General features: G+C 37.5%; 1 protein-coding gene across 3 annotated transcripts in view; it reads left to right on the forward strand.

Annotated features, from left to right (window-relative positions):
- The window catches only part of tbc1d32 (TBC1 domain family, member 32), a 91,053-nt gene that overhangs the window by 17,825 nt on the left and 47,993 nt on the right, over positions 1-25,235 (forward strand). For all 3 annotated transcript variants that reach the window (XM_040018039.1, XM_040018041.1, XM_040018040.1), the window contains exons 18-25: positions 1,868-1,947; positions 2,422-2,560; positions 3,949-4,036; positions 5,848-5,966; positions 7,585-7,704; positions 7,965-8,053; positions 19,553-19,675; positions 23,123-23,231. In XM_040018039.1, the coding sequence (XP_039873973.1) occupies positions 1,868-1,947; positions 2,422-2,560; positions 3,949-4,036; positions 5,848-5,966; positions 7,585-7,704; positions 7,965-8,053; positions 19,553-19,675; positions 23,123-23,231 (867 nt within the window). The remainder of the gene's footprint in view (positions 1-1,867; positions 1,948-2,421; positions 2,561-3,948; positions 4,037-5,847; positions 5,967-7,584; positions 7,705-7,964; positions 8,054-19,552; positions 19,676-23,122; positions 23,232-25,235) is intronic.

The raw sequence follows: 25,235 nt of genomic DNA on the forward strand, positions 1-25,235 counted from the left end.
ATCTTGCTTTGGTAAAGGGAACAGTTTATAAACACAGTGCAGTGGGTTTTTTTGGATCACAAATAATACAGCAGTGCTTTACTGTATGAAAAGTGCACTCAAGAATTTCACATCCTGCTGTTTTGCTGACTTAAAACAGTTTAAAGAAATCCATTTTATTTCATCAAACATGTTTTTTATTATTATCTCTTTTATAAGAGAGACTTGACCCAGGTAGCAGATAAGCTACATGTCATAAATGCAACACATAAAACATTATACAAATACCCACAACAAAAAACAGTAGTGTTGTATAAGGAAACCAATCACGTCTTCACCACAATGATACTGCCTTCAAAGTTAACAATAGATGTCGATTTTTTTCTTTTCCAAGATGTGATTTAAGAAAATGCTGTTTTCCCAGATATATTACTTTTAGAGTATAACTGTAAATATAACAAATCCAGGAGACATTTGCTTGACTAACTGAGCCATGACTGGATAAGAGATGATGGCCCAACTCAGTTTCTGAATCTTTTATCTAAATATGTAAAGGAGGGGTGTCTGTATGTAATGATCAGATCCCTGGCTAGAATATTTATGCTGTATTTCATTTACTTGATGAATGCCACGTTCTCGTTTTATTCAGTCAACACAGCTTGAAAAGCACCATCATTTCATGCAAATGGTGGGAATTAACTAACCTTTGTAATGTGCTTCATTTAGTTCTTGGAATAGTGTTTCTGACTCAACACAGCATCAGTTATCTTTAATCTGCAGTTTGTGTTTCAAAGCTAAACCAGAAAATATGCAAACAAAAATGAAGCTCTGCTGCAGTTCATTTACAGGGGCGTCATAGAGAAGGTTTCAGTGGCGCTGTTAGCATCCCTGGGTTTTTGTCCCAGTATGTTGAGTTTTTGGTTGCTTTGTGTATTTTCCGGGTTCTTCTTTATGTATTGATAGTCTAGAGTTTTGTTACCTAATTCTGCTCTGTGCTTTGCTTGTATTCTACTTCAGTTTTGCCCCCTTGTCTCCTGTCCTAGACTCACCTCCGTAAAGCCCCTGTAAATCAGTATAATCTCCATGTTTGGTTACTTTTCTGACTCTGTGTCAGTTTGTGTTTCTGTGTTCCTTTGTTTGTCTAGTTTCTGTGTCCTGTCTCCCCAGTCTGTCGCATCTCATATGTAACCAGTAAATGATCAAATCCAGTTAAGTCTGAGTTTCTGTTTTTTCTATTTCGGTTCCCGAGCTCCAGCAGTAAAGCTGTCTGAGTTGAATTTGTGTCTCCATGTCTGCATTTTTGATCCGGAAGCTATCAGCCACACCTTGACGCATAACAGGCAATCCTTCTGCCAAGCTGGGGACGTCAGTACTGCCCAGTGACTGGTAGTGCCTCAGTAGCTGTGAAAGCAGTTCCGCCCCACAACCTACCTGTTTATTTTCAAAACATCTGGTATAAAAATTAACGTGTATGAGACATTGTTTTATTACTTTATTACTGTCACAAAATGGATCGTGTTCCTTTGAAAGTCTCAAACACATGCCCATATTTGTTCAATGGAGAAACAAAATGCAGGTTTAATCCTGACTGACAGTGGGATCAGCTGATGCTCCATGTTTACTCACCTTCTTGTTTCATGTTAAGCAAATGAGATCCTGGTGTTTAGAGCACTTTTTCAGTCTGTCAAGAACCAAGTAAACAAATGCACACATTCTTTGGGATTTTGGATTGCTTAATTATTTATTTATTCGTTGTAATTTAAGGATGTAAATGTGGTCTAATATTTCAGGTGATCCTCATGTTCACAAACTCAATTTAATATAGAGTAATTAAAGTATGATTAAAGTATATTGTGTAATAATACTTTTTTTAAAACTTTATTTCTAGACCAGCTCGCTGTCAGAAAGGGTTCAGACTCCAGTACCTGGAGCTGGCGCTGGATCATCTACCCAAGAGCTGCAGAACATGTGAGGCCGCACATCGTAAAATCCAACTTTAAATAATTTTACAAAATGTCTATATTTATTACAGCAATGAATGAGGACACCATCCAGTAAAATACAAGAGTATTGGAGTCCAGCGGTATTTAATCATGTCTTTTTTTCAGTGTATCTTCAACAAGAAGTAATCTAAATAAAATACTGTAGAACACCATGTAAAATCGAATTGTAATACAATAAAGTGACTCTATAAAATGAAATTGCCCCAAGAGTTTAATAAAGCAATATGAAACAAACTAAAAATGGATAACTAAAAGTAGAATAAAAACAACATACACAGAAAATGTCAGATGATATTAAATGGCTCACAGTAAAGTACAGTGGTAGCTAAAAAAATGTCTTTATGTGTAAGGAATTGACTCCTAGTGATTTTAATATTGTGTTTCTTGCAGTGGGAGGACAAAGCACCATCATTTTTCTGTCTTTCTTGTTTGTGAACAGGCTCATTTGGGAGGAGACATTATTGGACAGTCTGTTGAATTTTGGTGCCACTCCAAAAGGCCTTCTGCTGCTCCAGCAGACAGGAGCCATTAATGAATGTGTCTCCTACATGTTCTCTCGCTTTACCAAAAAACTTCAGGTAGTAATGTACTTAACTGTTGGTTGTTAATTTGTGGTAATTGTCCTGCTTGTGTTTCCATCATACTAATTATGTACAGTAATGTATCTCCAGTTTGCCAGTGAGGTCTGCGCGCATTTTGATTGTGTTAAGCTTGAGGTTTCCTGAGCCAAATGCTCTGTAGCAGCACTCTGCTGCACATTAACACAACTACAGTATATAAGAGTAGTCACGTGGATGCTGCCAAATTCAAATGTAGTCACTGAGAGGCCAAAGTGTAGCAGTGACAAGATCAAGTGGGCTGTTGGGGAGTGGCATTATGAATTCACTTGCTCCATGAGATTCAAATTCCTCCAATCAAAACGGTGCCAGCAATGCAACGTCAGATTTAAAATAGCATTCTTTAAAAATCGCACATGGTCACAAAACGAGTCATTGGGTTATAAAGGCACTGTTAGTAGTTTGAGGTTATCGTCCTGCTTTCATCAGGGTGGGTTTTCAGGTCCTGATAAGCACTGCTGATGACATAGTTACATTAATGTTTTATTGCATTTTATGGAAATCCTTTGGCAGCCCTTATTGATCCTATCAAAGTGCCAAAGTAATTTCATGCCTCTCAGAATCTTCTGGGTCATGTTGACTTGAGTTAGAGAGATACAAAATGAATAATCACTGATGAGACAAAAAAAAGAGGAAAGAGTGATTACTGGAGTGCGTACAAATATTTGTGCAGAAACTATGGATGCACATTGTATTAAGGATTTATGTTGTATTATTCCCTATGCAGCAGACATAATCTTTGTCAGCTTTATTCATTCTGCTGGCTCATGTCATCAATATCATAATTCATTCTTCACAAGATGTGGTAATTTGTTGATCCTGCTCCTCCTCAAGGCCACAATCATAATTCCCGAGGACTCCTTAGTATTCACAGCATCCTGCTCGACACTGAAACACACTTTCTAAGATTCAAATTGTAAACACACATGCACTCAGGCTTGCTGCAAACCTTAGCTGATCCCCTGTGGGCTTAATTTACCGCCATTGTTTACGCACTATTGTAATTGCTTCTCTAGTTTAGCATTTCACTTTAATTATGGAATGTAATTATATTTTGTCTATTTTTAGTTGTGGCATTGTGTTGTAATTAATGAACGGCCTGCACACTCCAAAATCAATTTACAATTTGATTTCTCCACAGCATGTTTAGCTACATTATGTTGTGCCTTTCCAGAATCCCAGATTTACTTACACATCTCCCTCTATGATACATTAGTACTACATTTGACCTAAACTTTTTCCATCCTTTTTCCAAACACTCATTCATTTTTTACCTGATGAGCAAAAACTACAATAGTGAAAGGCTGAAAGATTTCTAGGGGTATGAGATTTCTGTGTGTTTTCTGTAGGTGAGCAGCTGCGAGAAGTTTGGCTACGGGGTGATGGTGACACAGGTGGCAGCAACTGCTCCGGGAGTTGTGGCTCTGCACAGTTCAGGTATTAATGCAGTTACTTGGACACAACAAACACTTGTCAGCTGTGATGCTCAAGGCTTATATTATAAGTTGTTGTTGTTTTTGTGTTGTTGGTATAAAGGAGACTTCAGGCAGCTTAGGGAGAAATGCATTTGTCAAACTGTTTTTGTCTGGGTAAGAAAGAGTAAGAAGTGGCGTTCTCTTTTTTTGTTTGTTTGTTTGGAAGGATTAAGATGGTGTGTGATGTGAGCATCATTCAGGCAAGAGAAAATGTGATTTTGTTGTCAGCAACACATTTACAAGTAGCATGGTGAATCATAGATAAATGGATTCACATATCAGTTGTATACTGATACTAGGTGTATCCATATGCAAAAGGCTCCAGGAAATACCGTACTCTTGTCAAAAGAGGCCAAAAAATGAAGCCAGTGAACAAATATTTTAATCCTGCATTCTTTCTATGGGCCAGAAGGGGCGACTCAACTGGTTATGGAAAAACAAAGTCTGATTTCTTATCTTCCCTTCGCATATAACAGCACCGCTGCGCTCTGAAACCTATTCTCTCTAATGACTTTAGCCACGCAAGAACAGTTCCCTGCTGTGTTGAGCAGCGCTGGCTGTGGAGCACATCATGTGTTCCATGATGTGACATACGTTTGTGCCATCGATAAAAAGGCTGACTGACAGAAAGAAGGATGACCTCAAAAAGTGATATAGTCCAGGCAGAGCTTACAAATTATGGGCCGTTTGCTAAGCTTTCTATGTGAGAGAGCCATTCTGTAAGAAAAAGACTCTACTGCTGACTTGATCTATGACCACTGAAAAACAGTTTATGATTTCCATCACTATTCAATCATTAAATTTTTTGTAACATTACCTTTTTGTAGATAATGTTAACCTTACAGTCAAAAACAATACTTTAAGGAAGGCCTGCAGTGTCATTTAGAAGTCTACATTCACCCCCAGCTTGTCACCAAGACCCAAAGCATCTGCTTGAGGTTTCAGAACTGGACTTCGCTAATCAATGGGTGCTGTTAGGGGGCTATGTCCTTGTTTTATATACAATACAGTACATTCCCTGGGTTATACAGCACTGATATGCAAAGATTAATTGTATATCTGTAACTCTAGAACTGCAGTACTTGCAGTTTTCATAGTTTAAATTTGTCATTGTACTCTGTTTTCATATTCTTCTTCTAAGTATAAAATCCCTTTTGTTATATTTGTCTTGTCAATTTAACTGAAATACACTGAAAATTGCTCACAAATTAATGTTTATGTGTCAATACAAATGCAGGTTCTGTTGCTGGGAGCTTCCCGTGATGCACTGACTATTTCTTCTTCCATGATACTAATGTTATGTCTTTACTTCATCATTTATGTACTGTAGTGTATCCCCAGTTTTCCAGCGAGGGCTGCATACATTTTGGTTGCATTAATGTTGTTATCCAGCCGTTACGTGCAAGCTTGAGGTCGCTGAGTCCAATGTTCTTTAACAGCAGCACTCTGCTGCACATTTAAACAACTACAGTGTAAAAATATAGCCAATCAGAAGCTGCAAAAATGTAGTTACTGACAGGCCAAAGTGCAACAGAGAAGAGATCAAATGGGATCAAAGTGAGTGGCATTATAAATTTACTTCCTCCCTGAGATTCAAATCCTCCAATCAAAACGGTGCCAGCAATGCAACGGCAGATTTAAAATGCCATTCTTTAAAAGATCGCACACAATAACAAAGTCAGTCGTTTATTTATTAAAGCACTGTTAATAATTTTAGTTGCTGCGATTTAAAATAAATGTTGGTACAAAAAATTTCTCCATGTTCTGTCTCAGGCTTCATACGGGCCCTGGTACTAGAGCTGTGGTCTGTTCTTGAGTGCAGCAGTGACGACGTCAGAGTGGTCCGTCCCAAACCAACTCCCATTGACCCCATAGATAGGAGCTGCCTTAAGGTATTGTGTGTGTGTGTGTGTGTGTGTGTGAGTGAGAGAGAGAGAGAGAGAGAGAAAGAAAGGGAGAAGGAGAAACTTCCTGGAGCCCAAAATGCCCCAATTTACATGATAGTACAGACACAGATTTCTTAGAAGTTTTGCTTTTCCATCATGTTTTTAGCTCACTGGTTACAGTGGCACGGTGGTTAGCACTGTTGCCGCACAGCAAGAAGGTCCTGAGTTCAATTCCACCATCAGGCCGGGGTCTTTCTGTGTGGAGTTTGCATGTTCTCCCCGTGTTTGTGTGGGTTCCCTCCGGGTACTCCGGCTTACCACTAGGTGTGAATGTGCGAGTGAATGTGAGTGTGAATGGTTGTCTGTCCCTGTGTGTTGGCCCTGCGACAGACTGGCGACCTGTCCAGGGTGTACCCCGCCTCTCGCCCTATGACAGCTGGGATAGGCTCCAGCGCCCCCCGCGACCCTGAAAAGGATAAGCGAATGGATGGATGGATGGTTACAAAGGTGTTTAAATTGATTAAAATTAAATTGATTCCAATTATTATTAACCCAGGACTCAGAATAGTGGTCCATGTGTTGCTGTGATACCAGCAGCCATGTAGAAAACTGACTTGTGAATATTCATATTTAAGAAACTGGCAATAGTGATTTTGTTAACAAGAAAGGCTTTTTTGCTCAGAACTGATTGGTTTATGGGTGTCTGGGAAAATAAGCCTTACTTTCATAAGACTGCATTTTTAGTTATGTTTTTGGCAGAATTTCTCTCAGGAAAGCTTCAACATTTCATTTGAAGCTCCAGTGTGCGCCTGTCTGTGTGTGTCTGATGCTTGGCCTCTGACAGCAGCCAAGTCATCTCTCTCAGAGAGACTAGCCAAGTGAATACGGACAGCCAGTGATGTGTAAACTGTGTCCTGCCACAGGCGACTTTAAAGCCTGCCTTATCAGTGGGTTATACATATATGCTGAGCTCAAAGGAAAACTAAATATACACATAGCAGTATTTTGGTGAATTAACTCGAGTCTTTGCTTTAATCTGTGCTAAGTACAGTAGGAGGTTTGGTAGTACATATGAAGATAAGGAAGTACACACATGCACAGAAACATCAGAAGACACATGAAAGTATAGAAATTTTTATTTTAGAAAAAAAAATCCATCGTATGTTGTTTTTTTCTCTACGTTTCTTTGAAGCTGTTTAATATAATCTAAGTTGTAGCTCGTTTGTGCAAATGACTGTTTTTTTTTTTCCTTTGATGCTTTTGATGATATGTTTTCCCTCTTCCACCAGACCCAGTGAAAAGGCGCAGGGAGCTTTCCTGTAGTTTAATATTCTTCAGGCTGTAATAGGTTTCTGCTCAACCACTCTGCTCAGAATTGTGTATATATGTCTTATTCAGTTTTGAGAGTGTGGTAAACCATGTTTTATCTTTACAATCATAAATTCTACAGATAGTATTTGTCATATTATCTGTAGTGTTTGTAGTTGAATAGTGTTATATTGTTATTATGTGTTAGGATTTGATCAATCCATGACGTGCACAAATGCATTCACAGTGGTCTTTAAAAGCAAATCCATTTTTCTCTCTAACAGCTTCTGTATCTGTTTTACTTTTCTCTCTTCAGTCCTTCCTGTACTTGGTCAACCTCCTCTCTTCTTCCCAGTCGGTGTGGGAGTTGCTGGGCCGGCAGCCTTTGTCCAACAAAAGCGAATACACCCTGAGGGAGATGCCAACCTCCATACCTGTAAGCGTTTTTTTTTCCTTCTTTTTTTCCCCACACACTGCAGTTCTTTTTTCATCCATCTGAGGGCATGTTTGCACTTTTTATTTGGCCTCCAAACACCACCCACACATTTGTTTTACTTCAAACGCATTCAAATAAACCCCCCTCACACTGAGACTGATATATGTTCTCCACCTTACACATTGTAAATTTCCACACTGTTTTCGTTTTGCACCCTAACCGCTGCATTCTTGTTCAAAGCCTCTCATTTTACTCCACAGGATTTGATTGACAGACTGATTGCCGTGAATTCGGATGTGAAGATTCATTCTCTCTTCCGCTACGAAGAGAGTCACACATTCGGCCTGAGGTGGGATTGATATATATATTTTTTTCATATTACTTAACATCAGTGGGGAAGCACACGATATCAGATTATCACCTGGTGACTGCACACACACTTCAGCCTCTGGCAATAGGAGACTGGCATGGTTCTTTATACTTTGATTACCCAGCATTGAAAGGCTGATGAAAGGATTTCTCTGGATAAGAGAGAAATAAGCTGGGCTGTGTGTGTGTGTCTGTGTGTGTGTCTGTGTGTGTGCTTGTGTATTTCTATGAGAGCAGTGTGAGAAGGGTGGTGAAGGAGTTGAAGAAATTTCTATAAAACGAAAAGGTGTTTCAGATTTGATTTTAGTTTTAAGGTTCAAAGTAGAGATTGGCTTGCAGTAAAGGCTGAAGTTAATACTGAAATACTGAGCTGAGAGGATTTAATAATGCCAGAGAAAATCTGCATTTTGTATCTTATGGGCTAGGTATGCATTACAACAAAGATGTGTTGTAAATGTGTGTGAGGAGAAATAAAGCAGTGTGTCTGAGCTAAAGAATGCTTTGGTCGTTACATACCCTGGTACATGCGTGTCTTTGCACAGTCCTCCGATGGCAGCTGTGCATCCCTTTTCCTTTTTAAAAGCTTTGTGAATCACAATAGCTTCAGCTTGTTTGGAGTTTCGCTGACTCACTCTGTCTGTGCCTGTCACTCAGCCCACTCCTGCTAACATCCTGAAGCAAACTGAAAGGAACAAGATGCTCTGTTCATTTACCACCTAGACTGATGGAGTAACTGACAAACTCTATGCTCTTCAGTGGCTTGCTAAATTTGGTAAATATAGCCCTTTGCCTATAATCTGCCATGCTATTATTTAGTTATTAGAGCACTTGCTTTAAATCAGTGACTCTCAAACGTTTTCTGGTCTGCCCTACTGCAGAAGCTAAAAAAATTCAAGGCTTTTAATCAGTGAGCCAAAAGAATACATGTAAATGGTAAATAGTCTGGTTCTTATATAGTCCTTTTCTACTCTACTCTACAACTCATTCACCCATTCATGCAAACAATTCTATACTTTCTATGCATTGCAACTTGGAGTTAGTATCTCGCCCAAGAATATTTTTGCCTGCAAAGTGGAGCAGCCAGGGTTTGAACCATTAACCTTCCAATTAATAGATTAACTGCTCTCCCTCCTGCAATAAAGCCAGCCATGTAGTAATATGTGTAGTATTGAAGTTTAATTTAAGTAAAATAATATCCAGGATTATAGTTATTTAAGCTGCTTTCACTTCAAATTTCTGCTCTGCTCCACTTTTGGGGCCTCCCCCACAGTTTGAGAACCACTGCCTTAACCAAGCAACATCTGGAAAAATGTCCTATGTTATTTTGTGCGACTAAAGAGAGCAAGCTCAGTGTTCTTTGAAGTTATGCTCATTAATTGTTAATTAATTGTAAATGTTTGCTTGAGAAATTTGGACAGTAAAAAAAATCGATTCAATCATCAAAATATCTCTAATATAGGAAGTAAAGGCATCTTAGGTAGTAAAGGTTTAAAATATACACACACACACACACGCACACACAAACAATTGAACCCAGAAGGCTCATTACTAACACATCATCACCTACAATGTGACTGCTTCTGTTTTCATTCGATCTTCTGATTATCCTTTGCCTGAAGGGATATGACAGCGTGGTACATGAATTGTGCTTTATTGATCCCAGAGGGGAAAATTGCATCACTAAAGCAGCATTTACACAGGAGGACACTCCTCTGATTAATAAAAAAAAGTGTATAAAAGACAGAAAAAAGTAAGAATAAGAAGCATAAAAAGTGTCAGATGAGCATTAAAAAAAAGTTTTATTATATTGTTAGGGCAAAATATATTTAATACAGATATAGTGCAGTATACACATTATTTATGTATAAAATACACGTGAAAATGTCAGCAAAAGCATGTGAGAGGCATTTGAGATAAACAGAATAAAACCATGTGTGAATAAGGGAGAGAGTGAGCTTTTGATAGTCATTATGTAAATGCAGTCTTTTTAGAATTTCCATTTAACAGAAGAATACATATATTATATAAAGTGTTTTCGAATGTCTTCTGGTCATGTCATTGCAATGGCTGATTTTCTTCATCATTAAGTTCTGATCAGTAAAGAAGCAGAAATGACAGCTCAAGTTTTATGTGATATCATGTAGTGTGGTTTGGTTAGATTTAACTGATAGTGGCTTAGCAGCAGTTAATCTACAGCTACGACTGCATGAGATCACAAACTGACACCTGTTTGCTTCAAAGCTGCTGGAAAAAAACATTTATCTCATTAAAATGGGTTTACATAGGATTTTTGTTAGTTACAGTAGGAATCTGATGTATCTGTGTTTGCTCACCTAGTTTCATATTAATGGAGAGAAAGATGATATCAACAAAAAAATTTAAATAAAAATGTTATTATCATTGAGAGAAATCAATATTTGATCCCCAAGCAAAACATGATTTAGTACTTGGTGAAGATACCCTTGTTGGCAAGCACAGCAGTAAGATGTTTTCTTATATTTGGTCAACAGGTTTGCACACATCTCAGTAGGGATTTTGGCCCACTTCTCTTTACAGAAACTCTGTAAATCCTTTAGGTTTCTTTGCCATTCCATGACCTTAATGACTTTGTTTTTGAACTCCTTTCTTGCCTTGGCGGTATATTTTGGGTCATTGTCATGCTTCAAGACCGATTAATGACCCATCTTCAGTGTTCAGGCTGGGAGAATGAGGTTCTCATCCATGATTTTTCAGTACATGGCCCAGCCAACTGGCTTCTCAATGCAGTGAAGTAGTTCTGTGCTCTTAACACAAAGCAGTCCTAAAGCATAATGTTTCCACCTCCGTGCTTGACTTTGGGGATGGTGTTCTTTGGGTCACAATCAGCATTTCTCTTTCAACTCCACGGATCGACTTGATGCCAGAGAGCTCAATTATGTTTTCATCTGACTGCAGCACATCCTCCCAAGCCTTCTCTGAATCATTCAGATGTTCACTGACAAACTTAAGGCAGACCTGTACACATGCTTCCTTGATCAGGAGCACACAGTCAGTGTTGCAAGATTTCAATAGTGTATTACAAATGGAGCTACAGACCAAGAGTGATTGATAGTTGATTTATGTTTTTTTCCATTTTCAAATAATCACACCAACAGTTGTCACCTTCTCACATGCTGTAGGTCTTGTAGCCCATTCCAGCCTTATACAGGCCTTGTCCCTGATGTTTTTTTGAGCCGCTCTTTGGTCTTGGTGGAGAGGTTGGCATGGAAGAAATTGATTCTGTCGAGTTAAGAAGCGAGTTAAGATCAGGAGTATCTGTGATTGATTGGTTGTAATTCATGTGCTACATGGCCACACAGCCAGTCTGGAGCCAGAATTCTGTCTGGGTTGTAGGGGATCAAACATATATCTATCGTTCATATTCGCACTGCTGAGTCTATCCAGTCTTTTAAATTACGTCTTAAAACTTATTTTTTTACTTTGGCTTTTGATTCTGTCTAGTTGGCTGTTTTAGCTTGTTGCGTTGTTACCTATTGTTTGTTGTCCTCTTTTATTGTTTGTTTTAACTGTCTCATGTTTTTATTGACTGTGAAGCACTATGGTCAACACTGTTGTTTTAATATGTGCTATATAAATAAATTTTGATTTGATTTGATTTGATCTAATTCAGTGACATGCTCAATCAATTTGTAACTTTCATGTAATGTGTTTTTTCTAGCTTTTTGTTGACTACCATACAAATTATATCATTCCTTTGTAGGTGAGCAAACGTACAAATTCATCAGAGGATTACATAAATACTCACTGTCACTGTACATAAAGGTAAATAAACATGGGGTTCATAAAATAAACAAAAGCAAAATAGAACATATTTATGATTAAAAAAACCCATTTTTAAAAAAATATGTTTCTATATGTTCATATTAGACGTTCTCAAACCTTTAGTGTTTAGCATGGAGTTGATTACTTGCCCAATTACTGTGTGGTGGACAACAACGCCCCCTGCAGTGTAAAGATAATTAAGCTCTGCAGGCTATTCTGAAAAATAAAAAAACTAGTCACAAGAATGTCTGACATGTACATTAATTCACAACACGATTAATTAGCATATTATGCATGTTATGTATTGTTTATGCACTTGTGAATCTCCCTAAGTGTGTATTTCCCATTAGCTGCAGGCAGTTCGTCATAGCATTAAGTTATATAATTACTGGTTTTGCCACCTTTATCTTTTTTCTGTGACTCTTTACAAGGAAGCTATTAGATTCCCTCCAGATATCCAAGGCAAATTTCTTGTTAAAAATTTAATCCTTAAAAGCCTTTGTTGTCATGGCTGGATTATTAAAAAACAAGACTAACCCTCGGTCTAACATTCATACACGATGTGCACTGGTTGTGTTTTTAATAATGTAGCTGCAATAATAGAGTTTTTTCTTTTTTTCAAACCACACAGCAGACTTTATGTGTTCTTCATTGTGGATAGTATTAGCTTTTCTATGTATCAGGTGCACCTGATGGTGTTTTATCTGCTCCAGGTAGCTTTTCTTGCATAAATAGAGTTACAAAATACAGCAATAAAAAGTTATGGACGACTGTCTAAAGCTCAAACTAGACATTTAGATGTTTTGTTTTTTCAATTTTGAGGCACACAGTTTTATTTTTTTTTCTCTCAATTAAAGAAAAACAGACAACCGTGCAAACAACTGGCTGTCTGATTTAAAAAAAAAAAAGAAGAAGAAAAGTTAAATAGATATCCCGAAAGAACATTCACTTAATTTGGTTCTGAGCTCGTTATCAATAGCAGAGAGTGATTATCCTCAGCAGCACCTTTCGCCTTCTGCCTTGTATTCATGAGGTTTATTCACGAGTTTCTTGTCATGCAAACCTTATGTAAACCTTCAGATGAGAAATAGAAACTCTGCTTCACCTGAGGTCAAACGCAGACATATTACCACCTTGTGTGATTATGTGGCCACAGTAGATGAGAGAGTGAGGGGAGGCAGCCTCATTAATGTGCTCAGGTGTTGATATATCACGTATGCCACATAATGAATAATAGATAACACCTTCAGGTGGTTCTTCTATTTTTTCCCAGTCTCTTCTGGATATCCATTCACTTGAAAGGAACATATAAAAAGTTGTTTGAGTTTTGTTTAACATTATTATGAGATGTTGAGAAATGTGCTCATTGTGGTATATTTTATGGAGGTTCTCTATTTTTAGAAGCAGCATATTTGTTTCCTGCTATTCTCTGTTTACTGTGGTGTTCTTCTACTTTTTATATTGTCAACAAATCTCTCAATACTTTTGAGCTTTAATACCCTGACTCAGTCCAAGCAAAGCAATATTTATACTGAACCCATAATTTTTTCTAAAAAGATATGATAATGTTACTGTGGAAATGTTAGAGAAATGTTATGTTTCACTGCTATTGTGAGCTTCAGGTGTAGATGCTGAATAATTATAAAAACATTATAATATTTGGAATTGAGCAAAAATATGAAAACTTTTTATGGCCACTGTGCTGATAGAGTATTACAAACACGACAGGAGTTTTTAGATAATATTAGTATAGAATATTTTGTTATATAATTTATAATAAATGTACACCCTTCTATTCTATATTAAAGTATAGAGTAATAGAGATATACTGACCTCCTTAAAGAAACTCTCAGAATCAAATCTTAGGAGCTTATTGGAACTATTACAGCTTATATTCTCGTGCGCTAACAGTTTTAAATCAGCCTCCAGGAGTACAACACAACTTTCGGTTCTTAATAGACTTCTATCACATTCAGTGCAGGTCTGATCACTGGCACTGCTGTCAAGCAAGCCAAAAAAGAAAAAAAGAAAGAAAGAAAGAAAGAAAGAAACCACAATTTCCACCCCTCTTGATCTTCACAAGCTAATGAGAGCTAAAATCCCCCAGCCCTTTCCCTTGTTGCTAAAAGCCTCTTTGTTGTCATGGCAACTGGCTCTCATCCCTCTGTTTTTTTTCTCTCTCTGTCTGAATTGTTTGGATGCCTTTATTCCAGTCTCTCCTATTCAAGGCTCTAAACATGCTGCTGTGGAGCTTCACACATTTCAACTGATGTGATTATATTTTAGTATTAGTGTGAATGTGATCTTAAAACTTAAAAAAAAAATGCCAGCAGTGAAAGAAACGGTTATTGGTGTCTTGTAAACTTGCATCACTGACTGTATATATACTTTGGGGACACCACAAAGCTGTTGCTGTCTTTACTGTATCTTGAAAGACTACTAAATAAAGACTGATACATGGGAATCAGAGGTGCAGATTCTCCTAATCACCATCATTTTTAGAATTAACGTTATATTTTATTCAGTTTTACTTTTTAAATTTATTATTAGTAGTTTATTGATTTAGTTAAAAAATCTCATTGAGATTAAAAATCTCATTTCCAAGAGAGACCTGGCATCATGGCAGCAAAAGTCTAAAATACATGTACCACATAAGTACATAACAATTAAACAAATACAATATCCCGTACTTATGTATTATATATGTATATATTGTACTATTCTTAGTTAGCGTATTGTCTGTCTTGTCTTAATGTTGGTTTATGTTGGTTTATAATGGAGCACTGTAACAAAAAAATAATTTCCCCCAGGGATCAATAAAGTATTCTGATTCTGATTCAAACATGTTAAAAATATACAAAAAACAATCAATTAAGAGCGACATTAAAAACAATCACACTGACTAAAATAATTATTTTCTCATCAGTTGACCCTATAAACTAATAAGGAACCTGCTTACTGAGTTCACAGACTCAGTGAGCATGGGGCATTTTCCTGTGGACTGCTATATAAACGCAGTTGTTTTTGCAACTTCCAGTTAGTGCTAAAACTTTCTTTCTTTCTATTGGCCTGCAGAGGGCGACTCCTACTGACTCAAAACCTTCGCAGTGTCAATCACTAGTTTGTTTTTGTAGTTTCCTATTAAATCCAAGCTGATCTTGATTTTGTAAATTATAATTCCATCCAACATCAGGTGTCTCTTAGGGTGGGCTACCTTGCTTTGCTTGCGACATCTGGGTTGCTATCAAACAGGAACCCACGAAAAGAATCGCTAACTGAGATAAATGACCCAAAATTATCTGTTTGGAAGCTGCAATAAGAACTGGTTCATTCCTAAGGAAGGCTGGTTGAGTGCTTCCTGTTATCATCACCTTTAGCAGAAAGGAATGAAAGGAAACCTGTCTCACAATTAATAGCAACACACAATCAGATCGTTCATGAAATAATATCATCAACATGGCCCACAAGTGACACAGATTATATAAATGTCACGTTTTCCATTTCTTGCCATAACCTGCTGATGTGTTTTGAATATTCAGGTAATGTTAAACTCAAAATGCTCTCTAAACCAACATTATGAGCTCTATTACTATACATACTATCATATATTACTATGTACTTCCCCATTAAAATGATCAAAGTGAATTGGTGGATCACTATAGCTCAGTTTGCATTAGTTAAACATTGCTGCTTTTTAGCCTTTAAGATTTTCTTTAATTAGCCTTCACAGAGTCAGGAGTTATACTGGATGGTCTCTTCAGCATGAATGAAAAATAAGAGTGGACAGGATGAGAAACTAATCTCAATTTATCAAACCTTTCATTTCACTTTTAAGGTTATGTACTCCCTTATACTTAAAGATTTTAGCCTTGTTAATGAAGTGATATTTTTCACTTGTGGTTCTTTTTAAAAAGACCACCACGTTAGCAACTCATGTGACTTCTCCATTGACCTCAAGGATACAAGGATGGAGTTCTATAGCCATTATTTCATGTACAGTCTATGGATAAATCCAAAGGAAAACCTTTTAGAGTGTTCTAACCAGAGTTTAAGAACAAAAAGGAATAAGACATTTAATCGTTTTTGTACAGTTGGCATAAAAAGAGTCCTAAGGTGGAAAATGCAGTAGAGATCGCTTTGTTTTGTTTTAATGATGGATTAGCAGCTTATGTCATGTTGTTACTGTGACTCGTTTGTGGTGCTAAGAGCCAAATGAAGCTGCTAACTGATATTTGCAGGTGTTCAGCCTGTGGGGCTTTCAGAGTGCGGCTCTAATATATGCAGCTCATTAACACGTGTTTTGACTTGTGGAGAATGGGTTAGATACTAATTTTCTCTCAACTTTTCACTGTATGTGCGCAGAAGTGGAAAACTTTGTTTCTGGGACGAGCTAGTTGTTGGTCTACACCAGTCTCTAAGTCTTGTTGGCCACATCTCAGGAGATTTTCTTTGTTTGCTGATTCTTTTGATTGAAAATGTATGAATTCGTTTAACATTTCATTTGGCAGCAGCATATAAATATTGATGTCTTAGATTGTTTGATTTCTCCCTCTGACTTCAAATGACAGAAGTCTCCCAAATAGCACACCCATAAAGTTGACCATTTGCATCTTACCTAATGCATGACTAATCAATCCGTAGGACGCTCATCAGTCATGCTGTCAGGCAGATTACTCCTGGCTTGCTGTAATTGGTTTATACATAAGTCTTGTGATGCATGTAGGTGTGTGGGCACATCATCAAGTAAGCAATCATCTGTCACAAGTGGGTGTTTTTACCGCTCGCATGTCTTTCAACATTAAATGAAGTGTGCCGCAGACGTGGTCACCATCAATGACAATAAGACTGAGGCGTGAGGTGAGATGAATTGCAGCGTTTGAAGTGAACAGATGTCTCGCTTCAAAAAGGGGCATAACAAGTCTGAAATAATGTGGAATAATCACATTTTGAGTGTGGCCATTAGCTTACTCTCCTGATCTTTTTTCTTTTAATTGCAAATTGCAATTAACACCAAATTACTAGTGCTGTCCCACTGCTTCACTTTGTGCCACTAAATAGCCATTTATACATTTCTGTCCTAATTACATGGTTTGGGTTCCTGTGAAGTTAACTATGCTGCCTTAATTGTGGCACGTGCCATTTAAACTGTTCAGTAATGTCATAGCGACCTCCATATAGTGGTTTGCAGGTTCACCTGACAAGTGAAAGATTCCCGGTTTGATCCTGGGAGGAGGCAGCAGTCCCTTTGGGGTTGTGTCAGGAAAAATCATCCAAATCAAACATGCAGAGCTACCTGCTGTGGCAACCCCTAGGGAATAAGTAAGAAGCTGACCACATGTTACGATTAACTAACACAACATAAATGCACTGTCATTATAAATGGCTGGCAAGGGCTTTGTTATGCCTTGTGTTTCCTTAGTTTTAAAGTTTAGAATTTATGTAGTTAACTTTTTCTTTTGTGCATCCTTAAGTTCACTCGCTTTACTCACTTTCCTTTAGAACTGCCTTAATTGTTCATGGCATAGATTCAGCAAGGTGATGGAAACATTCCTAAGGGTTTGGTCCATATTGACATGATAGCATCACGCAGTTTCTGCTCATCCATAATGCAAATGTAAACAGTTTAAACTTCTTCTATCTACATGCCTAAATGCAATGATTTGCTGCCATGTCATTGGCTAATTATATGTGTACAGGCTCTACTTTAAGGTTATGGTTCCTGTGAAGTATCTACACTTAAGATGGTAGGGATGAAGTAACTAGATATATTTATTTTGCGGAAACACAAAATCTTCATGAGACGGTCTCCCTTAATGAATTTAAGATAAATTTGAATGACCTGGAGGCACTTTTAAGTTGATAGTCTCTGATGTTTCTCTATTTCACATGTTTTTCACTGTGTGGATATTGTTTGTATAACTGTTGTGTAACCACTGCTGATTGGCCTGCTGCCTATCTTGGCCGGGACAAAAGAGACTGAAATGTCAAGAGTCATGCTTTCCTGATTAAATAAAGATTAAATAAGTAAAAAATACATTTTGTAGCATTAAATTTAGCTGCTGTCGAAGACAGTTTTATAAATGATTTATTAGAAAATATTTAGCAACCGTTGAAAAAAACTACTATATAAATAGTGCCTCGGATTGCTTTCTGTGATAGTAAACTGATGTTATTCATCCAGAAGCATGCAGTTAAAAAGACTAATGCGACACCTGGTCTTCAACACACTTCAAAGTGGAATATCAAGTAGACAAACTGAAAGTAGGTTTTGTCCTCCATTTATTTGTTTCAAACTGAGACGAGGTCACAAGGCCCAGTAGACTCTCAGCCTCTTGCTGTGCTGCTGTCTGAAAGAGTGAGTAGAGCTGTCAGTCACACAGGAGTCCAAGAAACTGTCCAGCTGCTAAAAAGGTGGCGTTTCTCACAAGTTCTACAACACTCAAGCGAGACTCAATATGCCGAGTAATGTCCACAGATACCTGTCGTCTCTGAGCGCATAAACACACAAATGCATTTTCAAAATTGAAATGACATTTTGTGAAAAGTGAGAGCCAGACAATTTTAAAAGTCCTTTTTAAATGTTTGAAAATAATTTTGACATTTCTGTAATTTAGTGTTTTTGATGGCTTATTTTATAAACCTGGTTCACTAAAAGCTCTAGCACTGAAGAAGAAATTCTGCAGTGCAGACTGGGATTATTAGCTAATTAAAACAGTTTCATAAAAACACACTGACATCGCTTTTCTTTTCTTGCATATCCTAAATTTCTGCAGAAAACATCAAAATAAAGGTCGGAGACCTTGTTATTTTATATATGATTAAGATCTTAAAGGGCATCCACTGTTGGCAGTGAAAACGGCACTTCACCTCATTATACCGTATTACGGTTTTTGGCATCATCTGGCTTTCTGCCTGTTATACCTTGCTATCTTGTGAAGTCTCTTTGTAGTGTAGTCCTCTCAGTTGTGCCAGTATGCTTAAGCATTTCAGTTCGCTACTCAGGTATAAAGCATGGAAAATCTCATTTTGAAAAAAACAATTAGCGGGAAATTTAATATGAGGGACCAATTTTGGCAGAATTACAGTAAACATTAACTAGATTGTTATGATTATTGGTGCGTATCCTTGATGTACATATGGGAAAACTCTAATACGCTCTTAAATCCAGTATAATGCAAAATCAGCTTTGGTACTGAAGGGATAAAGTGGTGAGGGAGTGAAATTTGGTATTGGTATTGTTTTTTTCTTATTTTCTCTACTGGTCATGAACCTTGGCCTCAAACACAGAGTTTTCATTGGCTTCTGCTTCTTTACTTTCTCAAAAAGCTCCTGGATTTGAGGAGCCTGTATGAGTCTGGCTTCATTACCAGCAACTGAAAATCAACCATGAAACCTTTCCTAAGGGTTGCTACTTAACAAAGCTTACAATTGGCTACAGCAAGCTGATGGGGGAAAAATTATGTTGGGCAACCTAGTACTTGCAGACATAAAAGGCCGGGGGAATTAGACAACAAAAAGAATAAATGGGGTCTTTGCCTGCACGATTTTACCCTGCTGTATAGTGTGGTAGAAATTACAGCTCGTTTTTCTCTGTGCTGCTGTTCTGCTACAATATCTCAGACTGCCAGGCCTCTCTGTATTTTGATGTCTCTGTTTTTGTTTGTGTGTGTTGCTGCAGACTACTTAACGTGCTCTGCTGTAATCTGGACTCCTTTCTGCTGTTGGAGAGCCAATATAACATCTGCTCCATGTTGCTGCAGAGTCAAATGCGGAACGTCACTGACCCAGACTCCAGTGAGGGGTATGAACTCATAAACACATGCTTAAAAATTTATGGCAAGTTATTTAAGAGGTTAGTCCATTAATATTTGAATGATAACACAATTTTTGTAATTTTGCTTTTGTACATCAACATCAACAATCAAGAAAGCCAATCATTTTCGGAGGCTCAGTTTACTCCACATTTAACGGAGAAGCAGCTTCAACCATGAGAGGTCTGTCCATTATTATTCCAAGACAAATTAAGCAAAATAAAGGCTCTTTAGTCAGGTAGCTGTTGACTTGAATCAATCAATCAAGTCAGTATCAGGTCCCGTGATGTGTTGATTCACATCACTGATTCACCATTGGGCTAGAAATCCAAAATGAGTCTAACAGAGACAGAGCGAGTAAGAACTTTAGGTTTGGAAAAAATATACATATTGTTAAAATTAAGGAATTTCACAATACAAATAGATAATGATCCAGAGCGCACTGTAAAAAAAACCACCACAAAAGAAGGCATAAAAATGGGATGCCCTTCAATGGTCAGTTTAGTCACCTCCTGTCAATCCAAGCATGCTTTTCAGTTATTAAATACAAAAATCAAAGCAGAAAGACCCACAAACCAGCAACCACTTAAGGTGGTGCTGAATTTGTGGGTCTAGCGCCATGGAAATGGCTAAAAGAGTCTTTATATTTAAAATTGTTACTTTTGAGCATCTGAAAATTTGGGACAGTGTTAAAAAATGCCTAAAATTTCTAAACTGTCAACTCCAAACTAAGTCTGTACTTAAATCACATCTTGATTGTTTGACTTACAAGACACTGTGGTGGTGTAGAACATTATAAGGATTGTGTCATTGTCTCAATATTTATGGACCTAACTGTTTCATTTTTTTATTGTTCATAATTGTTGATAATTCTCTTCAGTCTTTTTATCAGGTGTTTGTTTAGCTTTTGTTAAACTGAAGTACTAGTTTGTATTTAAGTTAGTAATGATAGAATATATTATTAGTTAATTTCTAATATTATTACTTATTGCAGTTCATATACTATGTTGTTGTTTATTTTTTTCTGCGCTTGAAATCTGAGTCAAAAGTATAAACAATTCAGTATTTAAAAAACTAAAACCAACTGTTGAGTTAACTTCTAGTGAGTTAATGAGGCTAGCTCGCCTTTTAAAGTGTGAACACTTTTTTATTCAGAGGTGTAACATAATGTGATTTTTTTTTCAGTTACCACCCACATCTCCTTGCTACATAGAATAGAATACAATAGAATAGAATAGCCTTTTATTGTCATTGTATATGTACAATGAAATTCTGGGCGCTCTACCCCAACTGTGCATGGAAAAGAAATATACATAGTAGGATGGCAAGAATAATAACAGACAAGATGAGTATATACAAACAAGAAGAATATATACAAATCAGGAAGAAGGCACACAAAAGGGAGGGACATCTTTCAGTGTTGGTGACACACATTTACTAGGTCCTGAGAAATAATGGTCCTGCTTTAGAGATCTAAAATGTCTACGTTGTGATGCTGGAAAGGTGGCTTTACATCTCATTTGACTCTTTGTGTTTACTTTTGTATGCATTCACTGGTTACATTCATGCGTTAAACACAACTTGGTAAGGTTTAGACTGTTTGGTTAGGTTAAGAAAGAAGTTATGATTTAGGATTAGAGCATGCACCTAATCACTAATGGGCAGGGTACAGGTGAAAAAGGACACTGGGTTCATAAATGACTTATCCCAGTGGACAAAGCAATGCTTACTGGCACCCCAGGACTTGGGAGACGTCACCTCTGGAATAAAGAAATTGCCCTAAGCTAAATTCTTTCTTATGGCAAGCAGAGGGTGACTGCTGTGCCATTCAAAACCAAATAAATCTACAAGAAAATTGCATCGTTGCTTTAATATGACCTTAGCAGACATATTTCCCAATGAGCTTACATTCTCAGTCGCTACTTGAAAGCCATGTTTAATGAGCCCAGAATTGAGTGAAATAGATGATAAAACAGTCAGTCAGGGCTCCAAAACAGGACTTTACAAATCACTGAGTGGTGTCATAGTGGTTATAGTGGCCATCATTTATCTACAGTCTATGAGCTTACTGTTCATTCCATTCCTTTCTGCTAAAGGTAAGCTAAATTCAAACATACGATGTACAATAATTTCAGGAAAAGCATGTTTACTTGAAATCTGAAGAACTCCAACAACAAAAAGCGCTAATTTCAGCGGAAGTTGTTTCATAATCTCTCTATGCCCACTCGGCTGTCACAGTCACAATCATATTTGAAGGTTTTTTGTTTCTCTGTGAATCACTTCGATATGACAGAACACTTTTGAAATTAACCAGTGCTCAGGATGAGAAATTGTTTGTTTGCCTTGTGACAAATAAAATAAAATAAAGCAGAAAGAAAGGGAAAAGGCCCTTTCCGAGAGTTTATATTCAAGAGCCCTTTTCTGTTGTTCATTTCTGGCAGAGTCATTGCTGTTGGTTTGAATGGGAATGGCCCTGAAATGCCAGCTCGCATGGCATGTCTGAGTGCTAGCTCAATTTTTGAGAGTGATGAGTCGTTAATTCATCCTTCCATCTCCTGATCTCTTTTCCTCTCTTTTTCTCATTGTTATTATGAGTGTACTATTTCTTTTCTATCTTATTCTCATCCCTTTCCTTCTTCTCCATTCAGTGTCATCTAAACGTAACACATTTTTGGCATTTCATGACTGACTTTTTCTGTTGTAGTTCTTTTGCCCGTCTCTTTATTCATATTTTGCTTCTGACCTTTTCAATATGAATAACACCAGGATTTATCAATCATTTTCTTTTACTACACTTCTTTTTTCGTGCTTAAAAATGTATGCAAATTCCCTTTTGTGCCAAGCAGGCACCCAAAAAGAGCACCATATAAGAGAACAGTCCTTTTTATTACTCATTTCAAGTCCAAATTGCTGCAGCTGTTAGAACCATCCAGCATGGCTGACACCCTTCGATCCTGAAGTGCCTTTATAATTGGAATATTCTCTGATCTAATCTGAATTTCTAACTTGAAAACCCTGCTATCTTTTCTAACTTGCCTCACAGCAGTGTACAGTTTAAGTTATTGAGAGGCTTCAAACTCTGTGTAAAGTACTTCACAGGACTTAAAAACGCATAGAGTGACTTCCAGTGTGGTTCCATTTTCATTTGAAGGGTAATCTTGCCTTGGAATGTTATTGGCAGTAATTGCACATGCCATGTGGGCATAATTGGCCAAAAGTTCCTTTTATATTTATATATGTTTTCTCTTTAAGTCATAACTAGAAATACCTATGATATACAAACTACTGAAGATGCATGACATCAAGGCTGATTTCCATGCTCATTGCTGAGGTCTTCTTTAACCTCCCTTTAAAGAGGGTTTGCTAAACGTCCAGAAACTTAACTTGATTTAATAAATGTCAGTAAAATAACCTCCAGTCTTCTCTGTTCTTCTCAGGACTATCATCATAGACAGTCTGTCAGTGGAGAGGAACCATGTGCTGGTTCGTGTTAGTGTCGTTGGAGGACCATCTGAGAGGAGGCTCCCTCCTCGAGACTTGCAAGAGGTGAGCTTTCCTTTGAATTGCATGGAATTAGTCATACCTTTCTACATGCTGATTTGACTGTTGCTGCCACTTAAAATTGGTTTTTTGTTTTGTTTTTTGTTTTGTACAAAACTGGCCCACTGGCCCTGGCTAACCCTTCTCACCAGTTTTTGTAGTCAGCTTCTGATTGCAGAGTGAAGTCAACAGGAAAAAAAGTTACAGTGGATTCAGGGAAAGAGAGGACCTACTGGGCCAGTAACACTGCTGTTGTTTTTTTTATTGTTTCATAGGATCATCTTGTCCTTTTTTTTTGTTTCACAGCCAGTAAACAAGGACACCGCAGGACTCAAATACACAACCTGCAGCTAGGAGGTTACAGTTCAAAAAAGGCAAACTTTAGTGGGCAACAAAGGTTTAGGTACACAGCAGATCAGACAGGGAAAAAACAGAAACAGGACCCAGGGAGAGCAGGCACAGTAACACTAAATGGCCCGGCAGCTTTGAGTATAAAAAAACCATACGAATAATAACAAAGGGACAACATAAGCTGAGACTTGACTTGTTTTTATTTTTCCCTTCACCATTCCTCAAACTCAGTATTCCCTCTGGTCACAATCCGTGCAAAAACCCATCCCTCCGCTTCTGTTCTGCACTTCTGCTACTCACAGTTTATTACAGATGAAGTGTCCTACTGATTACCATCAGAGCTTCAGTTGTTTGAAGCCTGCAGGTTTATTTGCTTATTTACTCAGCATATTTTGGGATAGAAATAAATTATTTAGGTGTTGTTTATGCAGAACTGAAAACAGGAACTAATTTATGCTGAGGTCAAGGAGAGGATATGAAATATAATTTGGAAGAGGGGGAAGGTGTAAATTGTTTCCGTCATGTTTCACAGGTCTCTCTTATGCCCTTCCCCTGTTACTTGTAGAGAATATAAGAAATAGAAAGCTGTTAAATAAGTTCTTAATTTGTGTGAAGTCTTCAAAACGAGTAAAACAAGTTTTTTAGAGGCATGAAATGAAGTGATTCACTGTAAATGGTACAAGTCTATTACTCCAAATGTTTAGAGCTGAGCCGTATATATTTTGTGTTCTGCTTCTTTAATGTAACAGCAGAGCTAGATGTGTTATGTTGGGATCAGGCCTAAAAACAGACACATACTGGCAGCAAAGTTACTTTATAAAATGAGCAGAGAGGTTTACAGTCAGACATCAGTATAAAAGCAAAACACTGAGCACAAAAGCCTCTCTGCAACTTTACTCAGCTGTGCACACATGCAGAGATCTGCAACATCAAACATCAACTATTTTCTTTTGTATCTAGTATTGTATTACATAGCACACTGTTACATTCATTACAATGCAATGTAATTTAGGATTTTAAAGAAACTGTTTAATGCTGTGAGTTAAATTCCCCAAAAATCCCAAAAAAGCAATATCTGAAATTTTGCTTAAAAAAATGAACAAACGAAAAATACAGTTGTATTGTGACAGCCCTCTGCCCTGCCTGCTGTGTGTGTCCATCTGTATTGTTTTGCTTGTTCCTTTAGTTTGAGTTAATTAGCACAACTGGGAGCACCCGGTCAGTCTCCTTGGGGCATTTAAGAGCTGGCTTTTTCTCTCTGTCCATCCACCCAGCACCGTGCTATCTTTTTGGTTGGCTTTAGTCTGATTATTTTAGGTTATACACTCACAACACCACACACCTACCTTCCAAACACTCATCCATCTGTTGACACTCTGATAAAGCTGACTAGACACCTTATAAAGTTAACTGTGATTGTTTATTTTTGGTTGATAAATTGTGCAGTTTTTAATGTGCCTCTCCCATTACTTATCATGGCTCATGAGCCGAACCATGACAGACACTCTGAGGAACCCTGTCTTATACTTTTTAAGAAAGTGACTAGAGGTGCACTCAAATTGAATGTCCATGAATTTAATGAAACCCAGCTTGGTAGTTTTTGTGTAACCTTACTGGCCAACAAACAGGATTGAAAACTTACCTCTCCATCAGCTTGCT

This window comes from Simochromis diagramma, unplaced genomic scaffold, assembly GCF_900408965.1.
Source record: "Simochromis diagramma unplaced genomic scaffold, fSimDia1.1 OVJJ01000802.1, whole genome shotgun sequence".
NCBI classification, from domain to species: Eukaryota; Metazoa; Chordata; class Actinopteri; order Cichliformes; family Cichlidae; genus Simochromis; species Simochromis diagramma.